At 34.6% G+C, this 27853-nt stretch overlaps 1 protein-coding gene and 1 pseudogene across 2 annotated transcripts in view; one reads left to right on the forward strand and one right to left on the reverse strand.

Moving 5' to 3' along the window:
- ADAMTS6 (ADAM metallopeptidase with thrombospondin type 1 motif 6) overlaps positions 1-27176 on the reverse strand; it is a 247161-nt gene extending 219985 nt beyond the window's left edge. Inside the window, exons 1-7 of one of the 2 annotated variants that reach the window (XM_090276311.1) lie at positions 26931-27176; positions 18687-18825; positions 15804-16168; positions 10151-10319; positions 4379-4590; positions 3792-3875; positions 3135-3280 (exon numbers count right to left, since the gene is read on the reverse strand). In XM_090276311.1, coding sequence (XP_090132437.1) covers positions 3135-3280; positions 3792-3875; positions 4379-4590; positions 10151-10319; positions 15804-16168; positions 18687-18783 — 1073 coding nt within the window. In that variant the 5' untranslated portion in view covers positions 18784-18825; positions 26931-27176. Of the gene's footprint in view, positions 1-3134; positions 3281-3791; positions 3876-4378; positions 4591-10150; positions 10320-15803; positions 16169-18686; positions 18826-26122; positions 26173-26930 lie in introns of those variants that run through there. The other variant, XM_090276313.1, reaches the window with a different exon arrangement.
- On the forward strand, positions 23108-23445 carry LOC150008436 (type III endosome membrane protein TEMP pseudogene; annotated as a pseudogene).
- Positions 27177-27853: the final 677 nt, after the last annotated feature.

A 27853-nucleotide genomic window follows, 5' to 3' on the forward strand; every position in this document is an offset into this window, starting at 1 on the left:
TTGTATAATTTAAATATATACAATTTTGTCAATTATACCTCAATTATTTAAGAACAATCAGATAAAATGAGCTTGTATAACACTATATTTTATATGTAGTTATGTACAAAAATAAACAAATGTATATGCAAATTAAAATATGTATGTGTGTGTGTGTGTGTGTGTGTGTGTATATATATATATATATATATATATAGTTTAAATATGCTCTGATGTTAATTCAATATTTTTGGTATCAATTTTTTTTACCTTATTTTCTTTCTGTCTAGTCACAGTGACCTGATAGCTTTTTTAATTCAATATTTTTGGTATCCATTTTTTTCACCTTATTTTCTTTCTATCTAGTCACAGTGATCTGATAGATTTGTAGAACACAGTTGTTTTACATTTATTGGTAAACTAAAACAATGAAATGTCATTTGCTAAGAGGAGATAACATTTTGAGCTTTATACTTTTCTCCAAAAGTAACTATTGTTACCTAAATAACTATAGTTCCAAATGCTTTCCTGCTTAAAACTTTTAAATCCCTAGGAAAAAAATAGGCCTAGTGGAGATAAACATATCCATGAACTAACTTTTCTCTGGAATTCTCAATAAACACATTATACATTCTCCCTAGTGAGCTGGCATTTCAAGCAAACATAAATCATGATCTTACCTCTAAATGGTGGAGTCATAACCCTGAACATGTTAATAAGTGAGTTATATAAAACAATTTTCAACATGAATATAAAATCATCTATGGATTTTCATAATTATTTTTACTAAAAGTAGAAGTATGATTTAAACACACATTCTATTTTACAAATCACTGATAAACTGCCCCCCAACAACAAAAACATCCCTAAATATTAGAGATGATAGCCATATCCTTTGGATAAGTCACTCTGTGGTCCTAATAATTCAAAATTATTTGTAGACTTTTAAATAAGCTAACAGTTACTTGAGACTTCAATAACAATTCAAAAAGGCATTCTACCCTGGCACAAAGAGTTATTTTTCTAACCTCTGTTAACCAGTATAAAATGATATGAGAGATGAACTCTTTAAAGTACTGTCGTGCCTTGACTGGTGTGGCTCAGTGGATTGAGTGCTGGCCTGGGAACTGAGAGATCACCGGTTCGGTTCCCAGTCAGGGCACATGCCTGGGTTGCAGGCCAGATCTCAGGTTGGCGGCAATCTCACACAATGATGTTTCTTTCCCTGTCTCCCTCCCTTCCCCTCTCCCTAATAATAAATAAATAAAATATTTAAAAAACAAAAAGTACTATCCTATTAAATCGTGAGATCACTTCTAGTGCTAGTCTGACAATTAGGAGAGAAGTTTACAAAGAGAATTTTATGTTCAAATCTCAGACATCAAAAAAGCACTAAAAGCTGTTACTGAAGCAAAGAGCTCTGCAGAATATCAAAAAATATCTGGGCCAATTCAGAGTAACAAGTCAGACAGCCAAATGTAGCCAGTGCAAAGAAAGAGTGGCTAACTGCCCAGATGTATTTCACTACTCGAATACTTATAAATGTGCACTCTTGATATAACTTCTGTCACCTGATGCAAAAGTGAAAAATCCAACGCAGATACAATAATAAAAATGTGAAGCATCAAAAGCCCACTGGGTATTACCTTTTAGGGGAGATAGGGGTTTATAAATATAAATACAGAAGCCAATGTAAATATCTGTGATCATTTTATTAACCATATATAATAGACATTTTCCTTTAGTAATTTCATTGACACTAATGATATCCATATATATTTTTACACAAAGGATTCTATATTTCCACAATTCCTAGTATATTTTTAACTCCTCACATATATTTGGGAATCATTCCAGACCACAAGACTCTGGGGAATTGCAGAATTTATCAGACTGACATGTCAACACACATGAATATAGGACTGTATGATTTTGTTTCTATTCAGCAAGCATGTCATAAACAAAATTTCCTGGTTTATGATGTCAGGTAGATGAAGGCAATTAAAGTAAGTCTAACTGTAAAAAATAAATAAACTCAGAAACTTTAACTGTACAACTCTGTTAAGATAAATTATTTTTTTAAAGCTTAATTCACTCAAGATTCTGAGTCTAAAAATTCTAATTGCACATACTTTATACTTCCTCCATAGAGTTTAATGTTGAGTCATGAGCACACCATAGATGAAGTATATGTTAAATACTGCCTTGCAAATTAAAAGAAATAATCAAGACAACAAAGGCTATTTCATTTAGCCAAGATAAAACAGTGCTTCCATTTTGTTTATTGTTATTTGTTATTACTTATTATTTTCATTTTTTAATGCTAATAAGAGGTCAAAAGACAAATGCATCTTAAAATAATTAAAGCATACCACTAACCAATCATAAATAGAGCATAAAAGAACAAAGATAGTATTATACAGTGGAAAACCAGAAACTGAGTCCTGTCTTTTCACTTATTAGCTAAGTCATCTTGAACAACTTCAGTACTTTGAACTAGTTTCCTCATTTCTTACATGGGAAAAATAATAACAATATCTACTTCACAGCTGCTGGAGAGTAAGGAATAAAATGGATATGAATAGTTTTATAAAACTTGAAATACATGCATTCACTGGGTTATCATCAATAATGTCTGCCTGAGGCACCAGCTGTTTGCATATAATATAATAAAGCTGCTTCTTTATACCTGCTAATTAAAATATTCTTAATTAAGTAAACATTCATCTAAATAAACTGTGTAACTAAAGATGTTCTCCCTTTTAGCATTTGAAGGTAGGAAAAAATGTTTTATAACCAAGAGTGATGACATTTTTATTTTTAAAATATATTTTTCTCATACTTCTTAAGATCCTGCACTTAGTATTTTTTTAATTAACAAAACATATATGTGGTTCCAATGAAACCTTATGAACAGACTTTAGTAGAAGGTAAGATATTTACTAAATTTCTACCTCAACTAAATCTTTTTTCTCATTTGGTTCATTTGATGCAAACACAATAAGAGTGTATTATATTCTTTCTGAGTGGTGTATAATAAATTACCATTTTACTTTCTCTATACTCATTACCTAAATGAGGCTTTAGATAGAACCAAATATAGTTATGATATCAAGCACAACAATGAAAGGTAAAATACTTGCAACAAACCATACCTAGTAATAAGAACCGCATTATCGTGGTGGGCAATCCCATTTTCTGGAATGATGTTTCCATCACTTTGGTGGGAGAGAATGGATTTCTGCCATTTACAGAAGCTATCGAGGGACTTGTCTGCATGGTGGCTTATCTCCAAGTTTGGCTGCAATACAACATGCATACCAGAAATGTTCCAAACAAATTACTAAGGTCAGTTGTTAAACTTTTGAAGACTAAAGTGGCACTATAATTAGAAGCAGTGGTTTCTAGGAATAATCTCTTGCCAATTTTTATCTCTATAATATCTGACCTAGAGCTAATTTAGTGTATTATTGAACAAACATTTTCCAGATCCAACTTTAATGATAATGTGAATATATGTGATTATCAGCATACAAAATCAACCAAGACCACTATTAGAAGATTTGTCATGCAAATGCTTACTTTTATACTGAAACATAGAGCTGATATACATATATAAGTTTAAGATGACATAACAGGTATATTCTTGTAAACTATTTAAAATTTACTTTAAATATTAAATGCTTAGTGCTGAAAATCATATTCAACTAGAACTTCCTAGAAGGAGCAATGATAAAATATATTATTTTATAATACATAATTCTATAGCCTGTCATTTAAGATTCTAGATTTAAAAACTAACTCATTCTTACCTGATCTTCTGTAAGAACAATTAAGCGGGACACTATAATATTCACAACGTTTCCTAGGCTGGAATCACGGTAAAGTTTGGCAACCTGACCTCCAGAAAATAAGAAAAGACAAAAAGTCAGACAAAAATCACAGGGTGATTGATTTTTTGTAATAGAATGGTAGCGTAATTTTTCATGAACTTAACCACTGTATGTACAAAAATGTGTTTCTTTCATTCCATGTCACTTAGAACAATGCCCTCAAGATGCCTCAGTGAAAGGTTTGTTACACAATTCTACCTCAAGAAATATTTTCTCCTAAGATGAACAACATAGTAATTAAGAGTATGAACTGATGTTTCAAGTTAAAGAAAACTTCTTAAACAAGATTTAACATGACCTATTCAAAAAGTTCTATTATCTGAAAATAAACAATATAATCACCTTTAAATTTATCTTCTATGGAACTGAAACATTAGTAAATCAAGTCTTTTTCATTTTAGATGAATAAATTCTTAAAATCATTACTTCACAATAAAAATTCATGACCTTAGTCAAAAACCACAACAAACTATTGTTAAAATATTGTATACAGGGATCAAACTTACAATATTCATCACACTCAAAATGTAATGTTCAATGTCTCTGCGGCCATGATAGCACACCATCATTTTGTCTGCCACTACTAATGTCTCCACAAAGCGCTCAGTGCTTACTGATCTTTTCTGCCTGTGGTGGCTGTGTGTGCCATTAATTGGTAGTGCAGAAGGAAAAGCAGATGTGTCATTCAGCCACCAAGGTTTGCTGCTTCTGATGAGGTCTACAATAAAAACAATAACTAGTTCAGATAGATTCATTAAGTACACTTATTTATTTACAGCCCTTTCATTTAGACATGCTTCTCATAAATTCTCTAACATATTAAGATTTTTCAAAATGAGGGGAGGGAATGAGGAAATGCAGTAGTGAGAAAATTAAACTCTTTAAAATTCTCAAAATGATTACATTATCTGAAAAAATCAAGTATTCAACTCCTCATGAAAACATAATAAAAAATATAATGTATTACTTAATAAAAAAGATTTTCAAATAATTATTTCACATTATCCCAATAATTATAATACTTTTAAATCTAGAATAGGCACTTTAAAAAATCATTTAAAGTTATTTTAAAAGCTACTAGAGCATTAACTTTCTAAACAGCCTAAGACAGTTCTGATAAACTATTGCAAAAAATCTATTCCTAAGATGAGCATTTATTTTTAAAGTAAAATGCTTTTATTAAACTATCTTTTTTTTTTTTTTTAGAAAGAAGGGAGAGAGGGAGAAAGAGAGGGATAAAAACATTGATGTGAGAGAGAAACTCCATCAGTGCTTCTCGAACGTACCCTGACCAGGGACTGAACCCACAACTTTTCACTTTGCAGAATGGCACCCAACCAACTGAGCCACACAAGTCAGGGCTTATTAAACTATCTTAATTAGAACAATTCTACTGATCTAGAAATCTCAATTCTAAAAAGCTGTGAATTATTTTTTTCACTTAATTTTGTTGTCTACAACTATTTATACTGACTATCCAAAGTTTTCCTTTTCCAAAACCTAGAGGTAAAGGGCATTAGGATGATTTCAGCATGACTCAGTTTAAACTACATTTCAGTGTGGACTGCAATTTATCCTTGGTTTTCTAGACATTTGGTTCTTCAGTACACAGGAAACCGTTTAATGCAATGGTATTTCTGAATACTTGCCTCATTTATATTCCTCTTCACTTAATAAACTTGAGCAGGTACAGGTCCTCTGCATGCCTCACTTACATTTCCTTATATTGAACAGAAAATCTCTCTCACTTCCACTTATTGAAAAATTTAGTGAGGAAATATTAAATTTATTTATACTTGACAGGAAGGGGCACTTTCTCTGTTTTTCTAACTTCTTTAGCCTGTCCTTTTATAAATTACTTTGGGAGAAGTTATAAATTTGAAGAAATAAGATGAATAAGACCATGAGAAGTTAACAGTCAAATACTTCTGAAACTCATATAAGTTACTGTTCTTATACCTAAATGTCAAGAGAAGCAGAGGCATACAGCTTCTTATTTCAGTAGTATATACCGAAGACAGCCAGTAAGTATTCCCCTATGTCCAACTGTGGCAGATAAAATCTTAAGGTGGCCCCCAGGACCTCTGCTTCCTAATGTACACACCTTGGTGTGATTTCCTTCCCCACTTTGGTATGGTGGGACCTGTGACTTGCTTCTAACCAGTAAAATACAGCAAAGATGATCAAATATACATGATTACATGTATATGAATCCTGTACATAATTATGTTATATAATATTGTAGCATTTCTCTTGCTCAAGTCTTGCCCTTGCTGGCTTAGAGAAAGCAATCAACCAATTTGGTGAATCATACACGGTAAGGAACTGCCAGTGGGCTATGGAAGACAATCAGTCAAAAAGCTGAAGCTTTCAGTCATACAATAGCAAGGAAATGAATCCTGCCAAGAACCATGGCAGTAGAGAAATAGATTCTTCCCCAGTCAAGACTCCAGATGAGAACCCAGCCCTGGTTGAGGTTAAGTAAATAACCTATCCATGCACAGACTCCCAGACCACAGAAACTGTGATGTTATAAAAGTGTATTGCTTAAGCCTTTGTATTTGTGGTAATATCATTATGAAACAGTCAAAATCTTTTCTGCATTATAGAACTCCAATTTCTCCTGCTCACTCTTCTGTGATTGTAAAATCACTCATATATTGAAAATCACGCTTATTATTCCCTTCTTCTGACTGGACAGCTTGAATATCTAAATATAGGATTTACTTCTCTTTAATTTGATCATTTTGACTTCTCTGATCCATTCAATTTCTGCTTATTCAATATTTTTATTTAAAGTATAGTGAAAAGAATACACACAACTGGGCAAAATAAATAGTAATGGTGTTTCTCATTTATTAGCATTTAGTACAAAGTAGCTGCTATTACTAGCATCATCATTTTCATAATTTTAAACTCTTTAGCTTTTTAATTGTTAGTTTGCTTAGTTATCACTCCATCAGACATACGTATATGTAATGTCTTTTTGATAGATATTCATAAATGAAAAGTCCTTATACTTAGAGAATTTGTAGCCTGATATACATATAATATAAACACACACAAACATAGTGTATGTATAAAACTGAAAGAGATAACATCTTTAGTTTTGTTTTCAAAATTAAAGTAATTCAACATTATTAGGCCATTGCAAAACACTATCTACATTCTATAATTGTCAATTCATGGCTTAATGTTAAGCTTAATATCTGTAACTAATATATTTTTAGTCTAAAAAATACACAATTAATTTGTTTTGTTTTAAAATAAAGATTAGTAGTTCTTCAACTGATATTAATCACATATGTTTTGGTCAACTTAATTTTGGATAGGGTGCAGCATGTTAAAGAAAATATTTCTCCATAAAACACATATAATAAAAACACTTTTCCTCAAAACCAAATACATGGATCTCTTTGTCATTTCAAATAAAATTTTAAGTGTTTGATCAATTTCAATATATTTTAAATATAAGCAGCCATTCAAGATTATCTCATTAATCTCCTTAATTTTTCATTTCTATTACTCTTGATGATTGGCTATGTATTTATTCATTTGTATATTTGATTGCTTATTTAGTTAACTGTCTCTCCACACTAGAACATAAGCCTCATGGAAGCAGGGACTTTTCCTACTTCATCTCTTGCTGCATCCCTATTACCTAAAGTAGCCTTGCACATACATGCTAAATTAATATTTATTTAATAAAAATTTAAGTAGATAATGCAGGTTTTGAAACATAGTATCTATACCAATGGGCTATAAAAACATTCAGTTATCTCTGGGTGGTAATATCAGAGCAACTTTTTTGTCCTATATTTTCTAAATTTTCTACAAGCAACAGATAGTACCTTCATAAGTTTTTTTTAATTGGTAGCTTAAACCTAATTAGAATAGGAAAATTCATATCTGAATATAAGTAACTATATCCTATATCCACTGTCAAATGGGGTTTTTATCTTATATTTTGATAGAAACTTGATTTCTGATAGGTTAACTGGCAATGTATGCCACTTAACATCTCACTTGAACTAAGCTGTTCAAATAGTATCACCATTAAGATCAGTAGTTCTTAACCAAACATTTCCCAAACTTACTGAACATAAAATGCTTTTTTCCCAATAACATCTAGTGACATTCCCACAAAATTTAGGGAACTACTACTATATTCCCATTACTGGAAAGCCAGTGAAGTGTTGGAAGGTGTGTGATACAGCCAGATCTAGGAGCCAGACTTGACTAAAGATAGGACACAGCTGGACACAGCAAGCCCAGTTAGAAAGTCATTACAGTGGTCTACACAAGAGATAATGAGGGTCTGAACTAAATCAACTGGTGTTAGGGTGGTAGAAGCAGCTAGGGAATAGAATAGAATAATAGCAAGGCCCATTTAGGAAATAGTCTCAGTAATCCAGGGGGAGAGATCAATGAAGAAAATCTTCTCCCAAAAGGGCAGGATTTTATGATGGCAGTAAGAGTGGAGCTGGAGAACTGTTTGACTCATGCCTAAACCATTGAAAAATAAGAATCTGCCTGAGTAAGGCCAGTTAATGAGATAGGCACTTTAAAAGAGGGTAGTTTGAATATTAAGGAAAAAATTATATCACAATAAACTAAATATTTAAAATTTCATTTTAAAAGAATTTATATATAGATGTACTTAAAGCTTAACTTTTGTTAAATATAAGATAAAATAAACTACTTCTATAATGTTTACTTTCATTACTCAATACAAAGGTCTTTTATTATTATTATTATTATTATTTACTATAAAATTTTATTTCATGTCCTAAGTGGATTCATGTTAAGTGGCCTTTTTCTAGTAGCAATTATTCTTGACCAAGAAGTACCTCCCATAATTAAAAGCCTCAGAGATGACTCAAGAAGAAAAACTGCAGAATAAGAACAGTCAGTTTGAGAAAAGAACTTTAAAGAACACTTAGACCTGAAGCAGAAGATAAGGAGCCCATAAAGGACACTGAGAAGAAACAAAGTGTGATGTACTCATTGATCTCAAGGCAATCCCCTGCATTTTTTACAAATCTACCTCTTGAACCCACCCCATTTTTTACTAAATTTACTTGTTAGTGAACTCTTCTTTGTATTAAGCTGAAATCTGCCTCCAAAATACTCCACCTAGTTTCAGCTCCTATACCTATACAAAAATCTGATTTTTAAAAATTATTTTATATATACATATATTATATATAGTAGCTCTTTAAATACTAGAAAAAAGTCATCCCAATAATAACAGCTACAACTATCTGAGTAACTACTGTGTGCCAACGAGTACTCAAGAGAGGCTGGGTCATTTGTCCAAAGCTACACCAAAGCCCGTGTCCTTTCTACTATGCTATGCTATGCGATGTCCTCTGTTTCTCTAAGTGTCCTCATCTTTAGATGTGTCGGACAGCCTCCTAATTTCCTACCTCTAGGCTTACCCTTCCTTACTTCAGTCTCCAGAAGGCTTCCAGAGTGATCTTTCTAAAACCCAAATCTAATTATGTGATTCCTACTGCATAAAGCCTTTCAATGGGTTGCCAACAAACTTGGGATAAACAATTTCCTTAACATTGGTTTATGATGCTTTTGTGATTTGGCCCCTTCTTATCTCTCCTGTTCCATCTCTCATAACCACTCTCAATCTCAGTCCTGTTTCTCCAACCCACATTGTAAGACCCAGTTATATGAACTGTCAATTCCTGGAACATGACAGTCTCTCTTTAGATTGAGAACCTTAGAAAATGCCGTTTCCACTGCTCCCTCTACCTTCCCTGTTTTATCCCTTAGGCCTCAGCTTAGAAGTCACTTCCTCCATGAAGCCTTCTTTGACCACTGAAGTTTAGGTTTGTTGCCCCTTTTATGTATTTCTGTAGTCCCCTAACTGCCACTGTCTTTGAATACTATCATAAAACTCTTCACGTCTTATTGAAGTGTCTGGATTCCTACCACTAGCATAAAACTACCAAGCTAAGCAAACAGCACCAAGTACTATGGGACGCTGGTGCATGAGAGCCGCAACTATTACCTGGATAAAATAAGGTGGGTTTTTTCCCCCCCTCCTAAGAAAAAAAACAAATTTTACACAGACATATTCAAAGAGCTTCTGAATCTGACTGAAAACTATTGATAAGTGACAATTTTTTATGAGGACTCTGAACTTTATCATTCTCATTACTCAAATTCTTACTTACTTTTGTCAACTTTACCATACATACCAGAGGAAAGAGAGTGGCAATAAATAAAACACGCTTTCTGAAACCTGCATGCTCACTCACCTGAAACGCCACAGTGCGAGTGATCATACAGATGCCGTTGCTGAAGGGTCGACTTCTTGTAAATAACATGGGGATGGCCATTTTCATAACTAAAATGTTTGGAATCCTCTGTGGTATTCTTTAATGGCTCAATAAAATATTCTTCATCTTCTGTAGAAATAACACCATGCTAAAAGAAAAAGAAAGAATTGGCCAAGAAGGATCATTTGAGTATTATCATTACCAAAAGTGAAAAGTAAACTGACGCCTCTCTAAAATGGTTAAGACATGTTACTAAAAATTTAGTAAAATTTCTCTACTCAGCCGAACACTACATAAATGTTCCTTTTCTTTTAAAAGGATATTTAAATAACTCAGCATGCTATGCCCAGTACTAAGCATGACAGGTACACTATTTCCTCCAATCTTCCCAATAACTCTCTGAGGGAGCAGGAACCTCTGGGTGTTCACTAAGAGTTATTTCCTTTCCAAATTATGCACACTTAACTACTTCAGTTTAGCTTTGTAATTGAGTTTGGCCAACAGAAAATGGGCGGCGTTGTCTGTCCCCTTCAGGCCCAGCTCCTGAAAATGTCCCACTGAAATTCTCCACTCTGTGTGAAAAAAAAACCTAGCGAAGGGGTAAACCAAAAGAGGAGGAACCTGGATCCCTGGATGACCTCAAAGAAAGCTATTCAATACAATACAGCTGCTGATAGAAGGGAGAAATAAACTTTTATTGTGATAGACATTTTAAGGTTTATGGTACACCAATTATTATGTCCTTAATTAATATACCTGCCACATATCCCTATTTTGCTGATGAAGTAACAGGCTGAGGTTAAGAGCTTGCCCAATATTGTACAGAAGTAAGTGAAGGAGCTGGAATTCACACCAAACTCTGTTCTTATTCACAGTATTAATTGCCTTATACATATTTATTTAGCCAAGTCCTGCTCAGCTCAGTCATAGCTCCTCTTTAAAACTTTCTCTAGCCCAACTGGAGTAGTCTCATCCACCCTCGAGCTCCAACAGAGCTTACTGTTTATTTTTAATTAGTTTATTTTAATTAATTCCACACTGCTTTGCTACATCACCACTCTTAGAGCTATATTTAAATTTTGTATTACTTCTCTACTGCATATTTTATCTTCCCAAGTATACTAGCTGCTTTCTTAAGGCAAAGGGTTCTGTTTCATATTTTTTTGTATCAGTTACAGCCATAGAAAGTGTCCTATACGCACTATGCACACCATGCTGATAAAAAGAAATGAGATGTGCCCTGACTGGTGTGGCTCAGTGGGTTGGGTATTGCACCGCAGAGAGAAAGGTTGCCAGTTTGATTCCCAGTCTGGAGACATGCCTGGGTTGCCAGTCAGGTCCCTGTTGGGGTGTGCGAGAGGCAACCAACCGAATCAATGTTGTTTTTCTCGCACATCAATGTTTCTCTCCCTCTCTTTCTCCTTTCCTTTCCCTCTCTCTAAAAATAAGTAAATGAAATCTTTAAAAAAGAGAGGAATGAGATAGTAAAAGCTATCTGCATCAGAAATAAGAACTTCTGTCCTTGTCTAACAGTATTTTCCTAAGTGTGGCACATGGGAGAACTACTCTTAATCCGACTAATTTACCCTGTAACATAGGATAAAACACAAACTCTCTGGGTTTATTTCCTCAGCTGGAAAAATGAAAGGGTTGGTATAAATTAGTGGTTTTTAAATAGCAATCTGGGGATCCCTAAGGGTTCCATGGAAGTGCCCTCAGGGGATCGCCCCACACAACAAAGAGACCTACATGGCTTGGATTCCTGGGCTTAGGAATCAGCTCTATCTTTATTAATCTATATATTAAGTTTCCATGTAACATTTCATTTGAGGAAGGGGTTTTGCTGCTTTAAAAGGAAAAAAAGCTGGAAGTCTTTGTTACAGATAGCCTCTAAGATCCCTCTGAATCTAAGCCTCCATGACTCTTTTTAGGGAAATTCATGTTGTGTATCATATGCTTGGAAAGAAAGACAAGACAATCAGAACTGCTCTTACTCATAGATGAAGTTGGCAGCCAATGAAATGAACTAATGAATGCAAAAAAAAAAAAAAAAGGCATTAGTCACCTCATATTATTTCCACCATTGTTTGGTTTATCTAAAGATACTAGCCTCTAAATTAAATGCAAATACTGACAGGATTAACATAATTTGTCATGAACAAACTCTAATACCTGAGCATGAACTACTTACTGGGAAGATTAACAATACAACCGTAAACTGAACTCATTCCTGCATTAAAGAGGGTGTATGTAAGAAGTTTCGGTAAGAGAAGGGAAGAGCACTGAGCTCATGTCATGTTGGACTATGGGCAAGTCATTTCAAGACAAAAAACTTGGCTTGCTGCCGGAAATAGAGTCGCAAGCCTTGTAAATAAATGCAATTTCTAATTTTGAGAAAGGAAAGTGTCTGGATTTTATGTTAGGTATTCTGTAAGATGTTCACACATATTTCTCATTTAATCTTAATAGCTCTTTGAAGTAAGTACCATTATCAACTCTTCTGTGCAGATGAAAAATGGGGATTGAGCAAAACCGAGTAACAAACTCACTTGACTGACTTTGGGGCGTGGACTCTTAGCCACTGTAGTGTAATTCCCTTATCTTCTGAGGGTTGTTTCTGACTTTATTTATTTATTCACCACTAGTTTTTGAATGCCTATCACATGGCAGGTACTGTTCTAGAGGGTAGGGGTACAATAAAGAACAAAACAAAGGTCTGCCTCCATCAAGGAGCTTACATTCTGGTGGGAGGATCTAGAGAAAAGTAACTCATTCAATAGATAAGTAAATGACCGATCAGGTGGTGATGAATATTAAGATGAAAAATAAACCAGTGTAAGAGAATAGAGAGTAATTACAAGTGAGGGAATTATACAAACTACTTAGGATGGTCAGGGACACCATCTCTAATAAGGTGACATTTGAACAGAAAGGTAAGCAAAGGGATCAGGGTTTTAGTTTAGCCAAATAAATTTCTTGAAGGGAGAAAAGGGCAAGGGGATTGAAGGTGGATTTGAAGCTGGGTTAGGAGGAAAGTGAGGACATGAATTGGGTGGACAATGAAAAAAATCAGTGGGTCCTGTTGGGCATAAAAGGACTGTACTTGGAGTTGAAATACTAGAGAGACAGTAGTGGAAAGAGAGAAGAATGGAATACTTGAATTTGAGGCTATGGTAAGGTTATAAATATTGATAATGCTGAAGTCTAGGTTTTGACTGTAGTTAGGGTATCTAAGGTAAGGTGAAGGACAAGATATTTGAGAGAGAGGAGGTCAAGGAATTGAGAAGGCAGGTACTAAAGAGACCATCTATGTCAGTTCTTATCCTGAGGTCCCCAGATGGAATTCAGAGGGTTTGTGAACTGGAATGGGGGAAAATACATCTTTATTCTTATTAATTCTTAACTGAATCTAACATTTCCTTTTATTTCTTTATTCCTCATATTTACTATATCACACTCACTCTCTTCATCTTCTTCTACAATCCAGCATTCCACTGGCATTCCCTTTCTTAACTAGTAAAACCCATAAACTACCCTCATCCAAAGGGGAAAGCTCAGCTACCTTCAATTACTTTCTCCCCATCATTCTACTCCCTGTTCAATTCTATTTCAGCTTCTTAAAATGTTGTTAAGTATCTACTATGTACTATATGGTCTTACTAGATATTAGGGAAGAAAAAATTAATAAAATAAAAATCTTCTAAATTTTCTCACCGAAGTGTGGTTCAGATTCATTTTATCTTCTCCGTGCTCAGTGCCATAGATTTCGTAAAAGCTTTCATTATCTCCTACATTTTCTATATAATTCATCTTCATATCTCCAAAAACTACTCTTCCTTCAAATTTTACAATGAAATTAGTCTTTTTCCCTAAATCTCAAATTTGTTCAATTCACTACCCTGTTAAAACTATCAATGGTTTCCCTGACTGATGTGGTTCATTTATTTGGTTGGGCATCTTTCCTCAAAGTGAAGGGTCACAGGTTGGATTCCCAATCAGGGCACATGCCTGGGTTGCAGGATTGGTCCCCAGTCTCCCTGGTCAGGCGTCTATGAGAGGCAACTGATCGATGTTTCTCTCATATCCATGTTTCTCTCCCTCTCTTTCTCCCTTCCTGCCCCTCTCTCTAAAAATAAATAAATAAAATCTTTATTTAAAAATTTTAAAAAACTATAAATGGCATAATTAATGTTGATGCCAAACTTAAAGAGCTTGATCAACGACTAGAAAGAGTATTTTTCTATTATATTTAACAGCAGTGTCATTTTAACATATAAAAGGTTTTAAAACACATTTATTTTGAATAATTTATTTTTATTTAAAAAGATAGAACTGTTTTGGATATAGAGCCTAACACTCCTTACAGAGAAAGAAACTAGTGATAAATGTACTCAATGTGTCTATTTATAGGAATTAAACCCAAATCTTAAAATCTAAATAATCATTTTGACCCATTAACAGTTATAGAAAATGGACAATCTGAACAAATTCTTATATATATCTGAAGTGAAAACTTTCCTAAACTATGTGGTTCTTGATACTCCTTTCAAATTTAGGACTTATTTAAATCCATCTCTTATTGTGTATTTTTTACATTGAAGTAGAACTAAGGATGTGAATGTGATAGAGTAAGGAAAAAATGTTTCTGAAAATGGCTCGAGCATCAAAATGTTTATGTTCTTATACACAGATAGAGCTTTTTATACATTTTTTAAAAATGTATATTGATTTGAGAGAGAGAGAGAGAGAGAGACATGAAGGGAAAGAGAGATAAAAACATCAATGTGAGAGAGAAACATCATACCTCAATTGGGGATTGAAACCGCAGCCTAGGTATGTGCCCTGATGGGGAATCAAATTGCCAAACTTTTGGTGTATGGAACAATGCTACAACCAACAGAGCCACACTAGCAAGGGCCATATAGAGCTTCATGTAGCATCTACATTAGCCTGAATAGGGTAAAAGCAGTAGAGGAAGTGTGAGGATATACTTTGTTCTGCAACCTTGAACTATGTATTTACCATTAGACTAGAATGGACTCAAATGTCCGAAATAAATTCTACACTCATGAAATCCATCTTCTGAGTAAAATAAGATATATAATCAATCTTCAGATAAGTGCAGGAAAATATTATTTTATAAAGAGATATTGGTATAAAACATTTTGCTTCAAGAATTTATAACCATAGGTAGGCCATATATAATCAGACTATGCTGCCTGCCAGAGAAAGATATAATAGAAAGAAACCAGTGTCAGGGTTTCCTAAAATAATACACACACATACATACATACACACACACATTACCTTAAACTCTTCACCAATGATTGAGTTTTGTTTATACATAAAAGATATCTTACTTGAACAGAAAAACTTAAATCTAAAATTAAACCTGAGGTTTCATTCATTCTTCTACTAGTAATATAGGGTTTAAAATATAGCTCTTACTTTGGAAAATCAATGCAAACATTATCAAAAAGACTATCAAAAGCAGCAGAAATAAAAATATTTAGACTGTTCCCTTCCCTACTTAAACCACTTATGTGTACATATATTTTTTTAACCTAAGGAAACACATTTACATTGCAAAAATTTTCCCCATAAGAAATTTAAAATGATCGCATCAACTTACCAACCCAATACAGTTGCTTAAAGCCACTTTAGTTGTACTATGTTGATCTTGCAAGTATCCTGTGTAATGGCAGTTGTCTAAAAAATCATGTTTCCACTGGGGTCCATCTTTCCCCCAATATTCTACGGTAAAATGTTTGGACACAAAATCTGTGTTGAGAGTCAAGTTTAGGTGAAAGTGCTTGCCATAGGCTGAAAGTTTAAAAAATAACTTAGATGCTGCCTGCTGTGGATCTATAGGGTCCATACTCCGTCTTCTCCTGTTGTGTTTATCATTTTTCACAGTAAAGCTGAGGAAAGCTCCATTTTGGTCAACCCTTATTGGAATAGTTAGCTGGTAGTGTTCTAGATGAGTCAGGAATTCCTCTTTGTAATCATAAGGCAGAGAATCCAGAAAGAAACATGTGGAAGAAAAGAAAATTTAACAGAACAATGAAGTGGCAGTATAAATAATAACTATATCAGTTAAAACTATACATCATTATATATGAGTTATGGACAAAAATGTTATAGTATACAAAAATGAAAGAGTAAAAGTCTAAAATCTGAAAATGAATTAAGTTTCAATTATTTAATTCCCAAAATAACATTATTTTAAAAGACTATTTTTTCTTTAATTTTAATTTTAAAATTATGAATTCTAAGGGCAAAATTATATAGGAAATATGAATATTTTATATTGAAATTTAAAACAGTGAAAAACACATATATGTGAAAGAATAGAATTTATCTCAGATAAAATGTTTGTGAAAGTTATCCAGAAGAGTTTATATAGAACCTCAACAGCCTTGAATAAACTTTTTAAAATAAATCATCAGTTAGCCACTTTGTGAAACAGTCTGGCAATTCCTCCAAAGATTAAACATAAAACCACCATCTGACCCAACAATTACACTTCTAGGTATATATCCAAGAAAATGAAAACACATATCCATAGAAAACTAGTACATAACTGTTCATAGCAGCATTATCCATAATAGGCAAAAGGAGGAAATAACTCAAATGCCCAAGAAGTGATGAATAAATGAGTAAAATGTGGTATGTGAACGTAATTCTGTAACAAAAAGGAATATAGTATTGCTACATGCTATGACATAAATGGACCTTCATTCATAATCAAAGTTCTTTATCTAACATTATAAAAACATGCTAAGTGAAAGAAAACAGCACAAAAGACAATATATTACATGATTCCATTTATATAGAAATATCCAGAATAGGCAAATCTCTAGGGATAGAAGTAGAGATTGCCTAGGGCTGGCGATGTAGGATGGTTTAGAGAAAGTTTGTAAGTGACTATTAATGAGTTCAGGGTTTCTTTCTAGGATGATGAAAATGTTCTAAAATTGATTGTGGTCACAGTTGTTAAACTCTGGATATAGTAGTCCCTCTCTATATCGCGGTTCACTTATCGCAGCGTTACTGTATCACGGGATTTTTAAAAATATTATATTTAATTATTTATCACAGATTTTTCGCTATATCACAGGATTTTGCAGTACTGTATACGTATGTTGTTAAAGTTACGTAGGTTTAAGAGTGTAGAATATGTTTAAGAACATAAGTAGTGTTTATAAAAGTGTGGAAAAGGTTAATAAGGAAGTGGGAAAGGTTAATAAGGGACTGGGAACTGTTTATAAGTGTGTGGGAAGGGTTTATAAAACCTTAAAATATATATAAATTCTAAAATAAATATAAGGTTCCTACCTCGTGGATTTTCACCTATCACGGGGGGGGGGGAGTCTAGAACATAATACCTGCAATCAGTGAGGGAATACTGTATACTATAAACCGTTTCAATTATATACTTTAAATGGGTTAAATTATGTGGTGTGTCTATGGTATCTCAATAAAGATGTTAAGAAATCATTGAAATGATAAGAAATTTATAGGTCTATTAAATATATTTTCTTTCTTTAGATGTACTAAATATTATCAATCTACCTTCTTAGCCACATCTTCCTTTTAGCAAGGTTTACTAAAATACTAAAGAAAACCAAGTGTCTGCCTGATGCCTCACTCTCCATACTCCTATGAAACCATGACCAAGTGAAAATAATTTGGATAATGTTATTTATTTTACTTCTCACGAATAAGAGTTCATACCAAATGCTATGGCTTTTGAGAGCTACTTGGAGAGCCACATTTTGTACATATTGATTTCTAGATATCAGTCTATAGTAGCCTGAAAAATCTCGTTCATCAGCACCTAAAAATGACCTGTTACTATCATTCATGGGAGGAAAATTCAAAAGGTATGCTTTCAATAATTCTATAAGAATTGGAAAACAAAATGACATTCACTCCTGGTAACTTTTTGTTAAGATCTTTTCTGTGAATAAAGTTCAGTCCTATGAATGAAAATAATAGGGATCTATGAGTTAGAATTTGAAAAGTTGAACTTCTTACAACTCTTACATTTTTATTCAGGTTCTAGTCTAAGGATTAGAATTCTTAAGAATCAGAATTCTTAAGTTAGAAAAAGTATTTTTTTCACTAAGTATCCATATCAGAAAAAACTTAGAATTTTTCTGGTTTCTTGCTCTTTCATAGTATAACTTTGAATCCTTTTGAAGATAACATTACCTGTAAATCCCAGCAGTGAATGAGCTTATTAAAGTTTAGGGTTTAGAAAAAGAAGCCCAGTTCTATCATCTTCTGAAAAAGACCTGTCAACTTTAAAATCCACTGGATACTAAATATTAGTATAACAAGTTAAACAGACTTTTAGAGTCCTTAACATTTATGAAATGAGCACTGAACTGATAAAGCTTCTATCACTAAATATCCCAAAGAAAATGTTCATCCAAACTAAATATTCAGAATCTTTTCTTGCCATATTAATAGCAATATTTTTTGTTAGTTTCAAAAGCAGGACTCCTACCTTGTGAACTGTATGAGAGCCTGTGGTCACTATGAAATTCCGATGAAGCCATGATGAGGCTCAAAATCCAGGTCAACGTCTTCCACAGAATTTCCATAATTTAGCAAACTGGATGATTTTTTGGAGGGCTACCTATGTGCTAGAGTCGATATCATAGCAAGTTAGTTATGAGACAGTCCACTGCTTAACAGATACTTTCTTCCAGTACCCTATACTTTCTTCTAAATCTAGATTCATCATTTTCAATCCAAAATGAAAGAATTAATGATGGGAAATTTTTCATAAGCAAAGTATTAGGCTGTTGAGTTACTAAAGTATGGCCATTTTTTTAACCTAGAAAAAAAAATTAAGTTAACTGAGAAATATCCTGAATGGACAGATCTATATTGACAAATGCTTGCCAAAGGACATATACTATAAAATATCTTAATATAGTTAAATTAGACCATTGTTGTTCCTTATATATAGTCTAAATAAAATTCACAAGACTAAATACAGAGTTAGAAACCTAAATGTTTAGCAGGATAATGTCAGAGCTATTTAATAATCAAAGAAGAATCTAAAGAGAAGTAAAAATTCTTTAAAAAAAACTTTGCACAATACAGTATACAGAGACAATATATTGTAGAAACATATACCTGAAACCTATATAACTTTGTTAAGCAATGTCACTCCAATAAATTACTTTAAACATTTTTTAAAAACCTTTGAAGATAACAATGTATGGGTATATAATAGTGACTAACCTTTCGATAAAATATAAAGTAGGCTGACTTCACAAAGTTTATGTTATGAAAGCGTTAAACAATCTGTGATCCCATTCTTTACATGCATTTTAGGACACTAAGTCCACAGATGGATCTGTTTCTTTATGAGGCACCTATCATTTTCCTCTTACAGACTTCTGCACACACAGTGACATTCAGCCACTGACTGAACACTCAGGCAGTGACACAAACTAAACATCTAACTAGTTGAACCGTAGTTGCTATAACCCTTGACTTTACCTGAAAGTCTTAAGATGACTTACAAGGCAACACATATAATTCAGCTTCAACTACCTAGAATCTAACTGAAAGAAAAAGAAATTCATTTTCTGAAAAGAAAATAATTTTTAAAAATCCATTTCAAGTATCACAACAGATTTCATGTACTTTCCTTTCAACTTACAACCTCACTCAGTCTGAATTCACATTTTGTACAGAAAATTAGCATACCTGGCTACCTGATTTCCCAGCACTTTATAAGAAAATAACAAAGGGACTAGAAACTATCTCACTAACATCACATAAGTGACACATACACAAAAAGGAGATTAAGACCTAAAAAGTAGTTTTAGAAGCCTAAAGCAATACAGTTTGGGGAGAGGCAAACAGTCTCACTTACATGGTTTAATAGTTCTGACTGTACATATGACTGTGTTATATCTCAGTATCTGATACTCAAAATACTATGTCTGAGTCAGGAATAAAAGGTTAAATTACTCTTGATGAGGTAACTTACTATAAAGATAGAAAAGTACACAAAAGATGTTAGAGATTTTCATCTCACTTCTCCAATATATGGGATTATCATAATAAATGCTTACATATTTGTTGATTGAAAAAAATGAACGACTAAATAAATGAATAAGTAAATAGTTAAAATCACGTAGGCATTTAAAAGAATATTTGTAGTAATTGGAAAACTAACTTATGTGGAAAACTTTATTCCCTATGGTGCTAGAAATATCAGTTATTATAACATATAAAACAACCATAATCATTTAAAATTTTTTATGTCTGTCTCTACAAGTTAATAAACTGTGAAACTTTAGAAAAACTAATTCATTAAACAACAAATATTGAATAACAGGGGATACAAAAAAGATTGACACAAACATAATCTAAGTAACAAAGAAAAATTTAAGGCAGACTGACATATGCCATAATGAAGTTATGAGAAGTGTGATAGAGCAGATGAGGGAAATAACTTCTGGATCAAAGAAAAATGAATCAAGGAAAGTTTATCAAGAAAGTAGCATTTGAGGTAGGCCCTAGAAGATGAAAGAAATTTCACAAGTCAGATTGCTGGGGGCAATCAGTACAAATTAAAGATATAGATTCCACAGAGTCTACATGGTAAGGAAAAAATGGAAAATAGTATTAGTTATAGGATCCTATGCAGAAGACTAACAGGTAATATCTAGAAAGATAAAGGTCAGAGCAAAATTAAAGAGAATTTTAAATATATGTCACTTCTCTGAATATGCACAACCACCTCATGAAGTAGGTATTAGTGCCCCTGTGTCAGGCAGACTCTACTAATCCCGCTTCCTGGTATCCACACCCTTGTGTAATCCCCTGTCCTTGAATAACTTTTTTTTAATTGATTTTAGAGAGAGAAGAAAGGAGAGAGAGAGAGAGAGAAACATCGATTTGTTGTTCCACTAACTGACACATTCATTGGTTCAATCTTGTATGTGCTCTGACTGGAGATCGAACCCGCAACCTTGGTGTGTTGGGATGACACTCTAACCAACTGAGTTATTGGGCCAAGGCTTCCATTAAGTAATCTGCTCCTAACTAATTAAAAACCTCAATATGGAGGGAATGTCACGTCCATGATTAAATTACAAAAGGTTCTAATTTCCATTATATTAGCAGATGCTCTTGTTGACTTTGATGAAGCAAGCTGCCATACAGAGGCTCACATATGGCAAGGAACTGAGAGCAGCTTTCAGGTAACCACCGGCAAGGAAATGAGGACCTCAATGCAATAGGCTGCAAGAAACTGAATCCTGCCCACTAATATATAAGTTTTTGAGGAGAACCCTTCCCATTGGAGCCTTCTGTGGTGACCTCAGTCCTTGCCAACATCTTCATGGTGCTTCATGAGAGACCCTGAAATACATGATATAGCTCAGCCATGCCCAGACTCCTGAACCACAGAAACTTTGAGGTCATAAATGTGTGTAATTTTAAACCACTAAGTTTACAGGTTGTTTGTTTTTTTTTTTTGCAGCAATTGATAACTAATAAAGCTGCCAATGTTCAGATAATGAAGTTGAAGCTCATAGTGGTCATAGCTCATAGCTCAAAAAACAGCAGATCCCAGAGTCATACATAAGGTTACTTTAGTCTAAAGTCTAAATTTTATTATCTATTATATCACACTTTCAGTTTAAATTTGGCACTCTAAAAAGTATCAAATAAAATTTTATAAATGGTATAGGTTAATTAATGTGAATAGTTTTAAGCAACTTTATACACAATAATTGTTTCACTTCAAAATTAATTCAACAATGATTTAGGCAAGACAGCAGGCATTCTATATCCTTTCTCAGGCACAAATCTATGAAGGTATTTGTAACAGGAATCAAAATAATCCAGTTATCTCTATTCCGAACCTCCTTACATATAAGCTCAAACTCCGTAATTGTTTCATGAACAACTTTCACTCTTCATCGTTTTAATTTTTTCAGATCAATTGAGTGTTTCCATAATAATGTCTCATATTAGGTAAGTCCCTCCTATACCTTAAAGTAATCTTCTTTTAAAGAGGAATACGTAATTAAATCATTTCAGCTAATTTTCTAGTAGTGGTGATAGATTTGTACTGAATCATTCATCCCCTTTTTAAAAAATCTATTTTCCTGGGTTCTGACACAGATGACAAACTTATACAAACTAATAACTAGCAATATAGTTTGCTTATCTTATTTCTTATGGTTAACTCCTTTTCCCCTTGAGAAATGTCCTGCTCTTCGTATTTTTGTAACCTCCACTCTTACCATTACTAACACTGTCCTATAAACACCCAAGTTAAGTAAGCCAATAACATTGAGAGAAAAATATGTAACTACTTGGCCAAAAGTAGGCTAACATTTGATTTAAGGACCTGTAGTAAAAAGGGCATTGGTGCATGGCAGAAAGAGCAGGAACTTCAAGGTTAAACAAACCAGAGCTACAGTATTGGTTCTACCACTAGCTACAAGTATCTGGCATATGGGCACTCAATAAATTTTAGCTTTCTGTCTCCTTTCTCACTCAAGCCCTCCCTCTCTGCTTTTTTCAAGCCTTCAGTGCCAGTGAAGACACTTAACAGTAAGTATATGAGTTGGCTCAAGCTCAACTAATATCAACAACAACCATATCTAACCACTCTTAGTCACCTCATCATAGAAATGAATGGGTTAGGGGGGCTGGGAAGGGAAACCCACCAATCCCTGAGGGCTTTGGGAAGCAGAAAAGGAGCTACAAATCAGGGTGTTTTCTTAGCCTGGACACTTCTCCCAGGTAGTCCTCTATTCAGATACTCCAGCGGCAGATAATCTCCAGCCCTCGCTGGTCCTCCAGCAGGACTTCATGTTCCAGGGCTGCCTGGCACCTGGAGATCTCCTTGACTAAGGCTGAGGACCACAGGTGTCTTCCAGCCACTCCATGAGTGAGACAAAGCAAACCATTGTGGGGCCCTCAGAGCAACCCACAGCATTGACCATGTCTTCTGGACTGGAAACCAGGGCCCAGGCATGGTCTGTGCTGGTGGGGGTTTTGCTGGGGACTATGGTCCTTTCTGTCCTCATTGCACTTGCCGCCAAAAACCACCTCTGCTGCAAGTACCATATCAGCTACCAGCACTGCCTGCTGCCTGAGACAAGGAAGGGCATCTTTCCTGAGATGGTTGAAGATGAAGATGATGGGTTCTTGAGAACAATTACATTAAGCCTGGGGCTGGCAGGCTGGGGACAGGAGGTATCAGGAATCACTTCAACCTCTGAGCCCTGATCTTTGGACACCCTCTTCCCCCACACAGCTGAGAGCTTAAGTATTACGAATACCACACGGGAGCCACAAACCTCAGGGATGGAGGTGGCTAGGGTTTAAGGGCTGACTGAGGGTTGAGCAATCCTTCTTCCCTGGCACTAGCCACCAAAGTGACAATGACCCTCTCCTGCTCAATAACCTTCAAGGGCTCCCTGCTATTCTCAGGATAAAGCCTACCAAAGGCTAACTATGGAAATAAGGCCTCTGTCAGGCTCTTTATTTCTTTTCTTGACTTTCCCTACTATTCTCCCTACTTAACTAATTATTATTGTATACCAGATGATAACATTTTAGCAGATGAAAGTCAGGGTGCCAAGTTTCTTATAGGAATTTTTTTTCCCTATCAATAAAGTAGGTAATCTAAATAGTTAAAGGAAATGTTTTTTAATGAAAAAGATTTATTTTTCTTTTTTTTACTTTTTGAAACCTGCTAGAGCTTAATCTGCATATCATCAACAACTATGTAGAGGCACTGACTTTTCCAGATATCGTTTCCAAAATTCAGACAACATTAAAATATTACATAATTGTCCAGAAATCATAATACATTAACTCTTTACATTGTATATAGCAGAAGCATTATCAAAAAGCACAAAGGCTTTGAGTTCTGGCTTGACTCCAAGTTATTTAAACTCTCTGGATCTGTTTCCTCCTCTATAAAACTGTGATAATGGTATCTACCTTACAAAGACTTGTTGTGAAATTAAATTAGATGACACATGATGGGAAGTGTCTCCACACTTCACTTTAATGGCTAAACAAATATTCACTCCCCCCACCCCCACCCCTGCTGTTATCTGACTCATCACTTTTCAAGGCCTTCCTTCAAAAATAGTTTTATGTTTCTCCTTCCCTCAAAAATGTGGAATAGTTGGAAATGATAATGGAATCAGTTAACTACATTGCACTGTCTTTTAGAGCAAATAGTAAAGAATTTAGGTCATGATAACTGGGCTTACAATACTTTAAATTTGAAAACAAGATTCAAAACTTTCATTTAACTTTGATTTCATATATATTTTTTTCCTTATACAAATGCACCAGCCAGTAAAGTGAAGGGATCATTTACCTGCGTCCATGGATCAAAGCTACACTAGCAAAACAGAAATAAGATCGGACAACTTGCACTGCAGTAACTCCCTCAGTAGTCTACCCTGGTTGAAGGATACTTAACTTGTCTTTTTCCTCTCTCACCTTTACTTCCTACTCAAGTGATCTGGGAGTAGCCAAGGTAATAATTTCATCTCCTGAACTATTATTATGGAACTAAAAGAACATGTATAATATCTTTCAACTTCTTTCTTCCATCTCAACTCCTGGTTATTTATTTTCTCTCAACAAATATTTATTGTCATACCCTATATATATGCCAAGAACACCACTAGGCTGTAAGTACAAAGGTTTCCAGATCACTTATAAACTTTGTAAGATTGGTTTCCAAGAAAAGGTATAATTAAACATTCTCAAAACTTATCTATCAAAAAAAGCAAATGAGCCAACAACAAAACAACATTCTACAAAACTCAAGCCCTAAACTACATATTATCCCAAATCCCCTTTTCTTTCAGATGGAAAGTTAGATATACCTTATCTGTATTATAACTTCCATCCTAAAAACCAAACACCTTTCTCTCTTGAGGTTAGCTCAAAATGTTGATAATCAACTGCATCCTATCAACCTCTTTCAAGTTTTCTTCTGCCCACCTGCCAGAAATGTTCTATAGAATGTACTATTAATTTTCTCTTAATATGTTAACTTTCTTTATTCTCTCACAAAAGTCAGATTTGGCATAGTAGCTACTAGTGGTTGCTCAGGAAATGAAGAGGAAGTGGTAAGAGTAGACAAGAGTAGGAACTAATCTCATATATATTGGCCCAGATATGAAAAGCATTAAAATATTTCAGGTCTTGAGGTTAGAGATATTTTTTCCTTGAGACTCACAAAAATATTAATACTACAACAAAGATTTAATGTGCTGTCATTTGTGGCAAATGAATGAATTTGACATGACTGAAATCAACTACTTGCTTCTATACGCTATGCTTCAAAACTCCAAAACACCGACGATTACATTTAAGCACTGAATTAATATAAACCAGAATTTCAGTTACCACTTTGGTGAAACGCAGGAAAACAAATATTTCCAAAATTAATTTTCTCCATTTCCTTCAACTACACAAATTTTATTTTACATTTCTTTCTGTGCAATGAATTTTAAGAACTGTCATTCCCCACGTCTAAGTTTCAGTCTAATCAACATCAACTAAAAAGAGAAAGAAAAACAAAAGAAAGAAAATCAGTCCAAGATTTTTAAACATAAAAGATTATGTTGAAAATTACACTCCAGTGTCTTTTTAAAAGTTCCAAGCAATGGTTCAGTTTCCCCTTTCCTCCCTCCCTCCCCCTGTTCTGTATACCCTCATGCTCCCCCCCATCCCACTTCTCCCAGACAGAGGGTAACAGTCTGAGCTGCCCTGGTTGAGTTGATCCTAAAGTTAACATTCAGCAGCCCATTTCCAGACAGCAGCGCTAAATCTATTTGGATAAAACGCGTGTGACCCAGACAGTTGGCATTTGGCCCAAACGCGTTGCACCGGCAGCTCAAATAAAAACAAGAGTAAGAAACTCACTCTCTTGTTCCCTCTCAGTGCGCTTTCTCACTCTCTCGCTCTCTTTTCTTCTAGTACAACAAGGAAAGAAATTACCAAAGACAGGAATTGTAGTACACATTATCAGAAGGCCACTTTCCAATAACCCCTCCAGCACTCACTCCCCACCCCCAAATCCCTGAACTTTGATCCCATGTACTATATATACAGACATACCCCGATATTCAAGGTTCCGGAGGGTTATGAGTCTAGCACGTCCCAAGTGGCCAAAAGTAAATCAAAAACACACGCTTCCATCTCTTTGATTAGCCTATTAAGAGCTTAACATATCCTAGAGCATCGGGGCTACAGCTAGCACATTAATTCTGCCATCTGAGCCCAGGCATAAACTATGCACTTGTCTGAATACTTAAGACACTGACATGAAACCATAAAATGCAGAAGGTTTTTTCTTTAAGAAAGCTGGAAATCGGTTTAAAATACACATTATTATTCCTTTCCTGATTACTATTTGGTGATGAGTTAAAAGACCACAGTAGTTATAATCAAGTCATACTTCACAAAACATATCATTCATATAATAAACATATATTTTTGCATCATAATATACTTGCAAGACCCAGAATTCTCCAACCCCCGACTAGTCTGGAGTTAAAAAGATTTCTATCTGTAAAATGAGTTCAGTCAAGCTCACTCATTGCCATTAAAAACACACACACACAGATAAAAGTTTTCTACGTGTTATTCGGAAGACAAGCAAAGCACAAGTTTTAATTTAAAAAAAAAAAAAAAAAAACGGTTTCATTGAATATTGTGAAGTCTTCCTTACCGTTTTCATCTTCAAATTCTGATAAAAAGTAAGTTTCAAACAATAGAGATTGCACTGGACGACTCACGTACTCCCTCTCCTAACCTTTTTTTTTCTGCCCCCCTTTGCAAAGCCACAGCAGTCAGTTATTCTGCAGCCAGAATAAAACCCTATAGTCTGGCTAACCCAGGCTTCAGAGAACGGACTTTCCGATTTGGCAGAAAAAGAGATGCCTTCAATACAACCAGGCTATCATCCTGAGATGCTGCCTTTGCAAACCCCTTTTTGCTCCCGCCCCCCCCACTCCAAAAAAGAAAAAAAAAAAAAAAAAAGGAAAGAAAAAAAAAAGAAAGGAAGGGGGAAAAAAAAACTTATTGGGGGTGGAAGTGGTGCCCTTTCTTCCTGGACAGCTTAGTGCCTTTGCTATGCAAATAACATGTGAAGAGCATCAAAAGGTATCAGGAGAAAAGAAGACAAGAGGAGCAGGAAGGGCAGCAAGTTTTGTTGAAGTAGCCCTAGATCTCACTACCGGCCCCCAGCCAACTTGAATTGCAGCAGAAAATTTGGCAGCCTTTCCTCGGAGGCAGAGCACTGACGTCAGTTCTGCAGATGTGCCGGGCGTCGGGTGCGCATGTGTCCTGGGTCGTCACGTGGAGGGGGAGGGGAGGTAGAGGTACAATCGGGGTAACCAACTACCAGCCATTCAGAAGGGCTTAGACAATGTCAACTTTTCCACCCTGTGAATGAGAGAAATTCTGGCCCTTCTAACCTCAATCCCCTATCCAACTCCGCCTCTTTTCCTCCTCCTCCTCTAACCTCTTTTAGAAATTCTAGCCTGGGTTGTGATTAGTTGTTTCTTGGAAAAAGGAAGGGGGAGGGAGAGGATGAATGACTTTAGATGATCTAATGTCACTGTTAAGATCTCTGGTGTCCTTCTTGTATTT

The sequence above is a fragment of the Furipterus horrens genome, unplaced genomic scaffold (genome assembly GCF_987537825.1).
Source record: "Furipterus horrens unplaced genomic scaffold, mFurHor1.1.pri manual_scaffold_5, whole genome shotgun sequence".
In the NCBI taxonomy this organism is placed as follows: Eukaryota; Metazoa; Chordata; class Mammalia; order Chiroptera; family Furipteridae; genus Furipterus; species Furipterus horrens.